Source organism: Pezoporus wallicus, unplaced genomic scaffold, assembly GCF_028554395.1.
Source record: "Pezoporus wallicus isolate ANWC-B61680 ecotype Strahan unplaced genomic scaffold, APGP_CSIRO_Pwel_v1 scaffold_9020, whole genome shotgun sequence".
NCBI lineage: Eukaryota > Metazoa > Chordata > Aves > Psittaciformes > Psittacidae > Pezoporus > Pezoporus wallicus.
Window position 1 is genome coordinate 94123 of NW_026635912.1, and position 2880 is coordinate 97002.

The 2880-nt window shown below is 58.2% G+C and overlaps 1 protein-coding gene across 1 annotated transcript; it reads right to left on the reverse strand.

The window, feature by feature from the left end:
* Nucleotides 1-229: 229 nt before the first annotated feature.
* On the reverse strand, nt 230-2858 carry CUNH1orf43 (chromosome unknown C1orf43 homolog). The gene is made up of 6 exons (XM_057398638.1): nt 2742-2858; nt 2527-2635; nt 2253-2306; nt 1798-1964; nt 1655-1713; nt 230-1353 (listed from the first exon to the last, which is right to left on the reverse strand). Exons 1-6 carry the CDS (start codon nt 2802-2804, stop codon nt 1155-1157), a joined length of 651 nt encoding a protein of 216 aa, XP_057254621.1. The 5' UTR covers nt 2805-2858; the 3' UTR covers nt 230-1154.
* Nucleotides 2859-2880: the final 22 nt, after the last annotated feature.

A 2880-nucleotide genomic window follows, 5' to 3' on the forward strand; every position in this document is an offset into this window, starting at 1 on the left:
GAAGGCTGCACCCCACTGTCCCTAGGAACCCAGGACAGCCACCACCCTGCCCCATCCCACCTCCTGCAAGGGGGACTGCCTGCTTGCCACTGCTCCAGGGACACCACAACCACCCTCTGCACCTTTAACAGCATCCCCATTACCGTGGCAGCAGCATGGGGATGGATACGGCTCTGGATGTGGCAGGGGAGGGCTTCCTGCAGTCAGAGGCTGATGTTCCACACCCTGCTCAGGGTTAACTGTCATTTTATTAAACAGCCATTAAAAAGAGTGCAGAGGCCCAGCGAGGGGCAGGGTCCCCCCCACGCTGTGATGACTGGACTGGGGAGCAGTGGGGGCTGCTGGCGGCCTGGCAGGATGCAGACATCGAGGTGGGGGCCGCGAGCTTTCACCCCCCCAGGGCTCGGCAGCCGCTGGCACACGAGGCGCTGGTGAGAATGGGAGGAAACCCTTCTTGGCAGGACAGGCAGGACGTTGGAAGCTGGTATTTGTCTGCTCAACATGTCCCCAGATGCCCAGTTGCAGGAGAAAACAGTAGAAAACACAGCCACAGGGGCTGAGAACTGGCCACCAAGCTATTTACACTCTGTCCAGGAGCCCTGGTGCACAGCCCGGGCACACCCGGCTGACAGCAGTGATGGGGCCACAGGAAAAAGAGCATTCACCCTTTGGAAAGGGCAGAGGAGCAGCTCCAGAGCCTGAGACCCACAGCCAGGATGGACAGACAGGAGCAGCCCCCTCCAGTCATGAGGAGGAGGAGGAGAGGTGGAGCAGAGCTCTGGCTGGGCCTGATGTCTCTTAGAAACAAGCTAAAGCTAATCAGTTTATTCACAGGGCCAGGGCTCCAAGCCGTTGCTGGACTCAAAGCCTCAAGCCCATGTCCCACGCCTGCAGAGAGGGCTGCACGGGCCAATCCCTTCCAGGATCAGGGGCTGCTTTGACACCGGCTCCGGGTGAGGGCTGAGCTGCACCAGAGCCTCCACTGAGTGACTGCCTCCAACACGGTGCAAGAGGGAGACCCAAGAGCACAGCCGCTTCCTCCCCATGCTCCCTGCACATCAAACTGCAGCCAAAACCTGCTCAGGACCCGCCTGCACCTCACAAGAGGCTCTGCTTGTGGCAGGGCCCCGGAGTGCAATCAGCTCTGCCTTGGCTCACAGGGTGCTCTCCAGTGTGTTGTAGTTGTCCTTGAAGCTCTTCAGCTCCAGGAAGTGTTTGGCACGTTTGCTCTTCTGGTTGGAAGGCAGATAGGTGACCTGGATGGTGGCAGGGTTGGAGACTTCAGGAGAGAGGGTAAGGTCCTTTGCTGCTGACTGGTGCTGCCGCTGGCTGCTGCCTGCCCGGGCCTTGGTCCTGCAGGGAGAGGAGAGGCTCAAAGCACAACCAGGACTATGGACCGGAACTAGCAGCAAATCCAAAACCACACCATCATATGGACTGCAAGGAATAAGTATACTTGGAAGGACAGACAGAGGCTGGGTGCTGCCTCAGGAGTGTCTCTGCTCACACCTCAGTGATGGGCTGCTGGGGCCCATGAAGCCACCACCCAGCTACTCCCCTGGCCAGGGACACTCAGAAAATAGTTAGGGTTGGAAAGGACCTTAAGATCATTCAGTTCCAAGCCCCTGACATGGGCAGGGACACCAACACTTACATGTTTGCCAGCTCATTCAGAGCATCCTGGTACTTGAGATATTCTGGTTTCCCAAAGACCTGGACACAAGCAGAAAGGACCATGTCAGAAGCAGCAGCGGCTGCAGCAGGGCCCAGCCCGGGCACTGCAGCGCCAGCACTCACCCCAGTGCCGTAGCGGGCGCTCTCGTACCCATCCAGCAAGGTGTCAATCAAGGCTTTGCGGATGCCTTTGAAGGAGGTGCTGGAGTTCCGCAGTTCCAGCAGGTAGGCACAGAAGTTCTTCCCTATTAAGGACTTGGGGTACCGGCCCTCTGCATGAAACGGGATCTCTAGGGAAAGAAAAGGCACCCCACAAGCAGCTAAAGTGCAGGTACAAACTGTTCTGGTCACCCGCAGACATCAGGCCTTGGAGCTGATTAAACCTCCCACCACATCTGCAGCCTCCTTACACCCCAGAAGCAGATCCACCCTCAGAGCACTGGTCCCAGACAGGATACGCGAACGCTATTCCCAAACAAGGGCCTTGAGCACGATCACAAGGCTGCTGGCCCCCTATTTCCTCCACATATGGTCTCTACCTTTCCTTCCCCTCTCCCTCCTGCCCTGAGTTCACTTACCAGATGTTCTGATTGCATCCAGCGCCTTCATTCTGTACAGGTAATTATAGCAGCCTGGCAAAGAGAAAACCCAACCTGAGAGCTCTGCACAACTTGGGAGGGAGGCGGGAAAAGCAGAGAGGAGCAGACTGCCGAGACACCACCTCGTGTTGCCTCGCCAGCTCTGCCCTGGGACAGCCAACAAGAGGCCAGAACTGCAACTCGGCCGCAGAGCAATGAGTTGCTGTAGGACAGTGTCTCTGGTGGTATCTGACTGAAGCACAGCCACAGGTACCTTGTGTCTCCAGCTGCAGGAGCCTGCCATCATCCTCAGCCAGGAGCCGAGGCTCGTACTTGATGTCCTGCACCCGTGACAGTCGGATGTCTATTTCTTCCTTTAAATCCTGCCCAGTGAAGGGGGGAGAAAGCCCAACCACCACGTTACAGAGCAGCCACTTTGTGTGGGGGAGCCCAAAGGGTGGGGGCAGGCAGGGGAGGGAGGGTACCCACCTTGGGCGCGTGTTGCCCCACCGGCACGTGGGGGCCGCGCCGGGACTTCATGGCGAAGCGCATGATCTGGCGTTTCACGAAGATAAAGAGCAGCACAAAGACCTGGAGCAGCGGGACGGGGGGGTCAGGCTGCACCTCA

What these genes read in the sequence shown, in the direction of transcription:
- CUNH1orf43 (XM_057398638.1), bottom strand. Translation starts at nt 2,804, where the DNA reads ATGCGCTTCGCCATGAAGTCCCGGCGCGGCCCCCACGTGCCGGTGGGG. An exon ending in GCGCCCGCTACGGCACTGGG is followed by an intron (nt 1,714 to 1,797) that starts GTGAGTGCTGGC and finishes GCTTGTGTCCAG; the next exon opens with GTCTTTGGGAAACCAGAATA. An exon ending in CTGAATGAGCTGGCAAACAT is followed by an intron (nt 1,354 to 1,654) that starts GTAAGTGTTGGT and finishes CTCTCCCTGCAG; the next exon opens with GACCAAGGCCCGGGCAGGCA.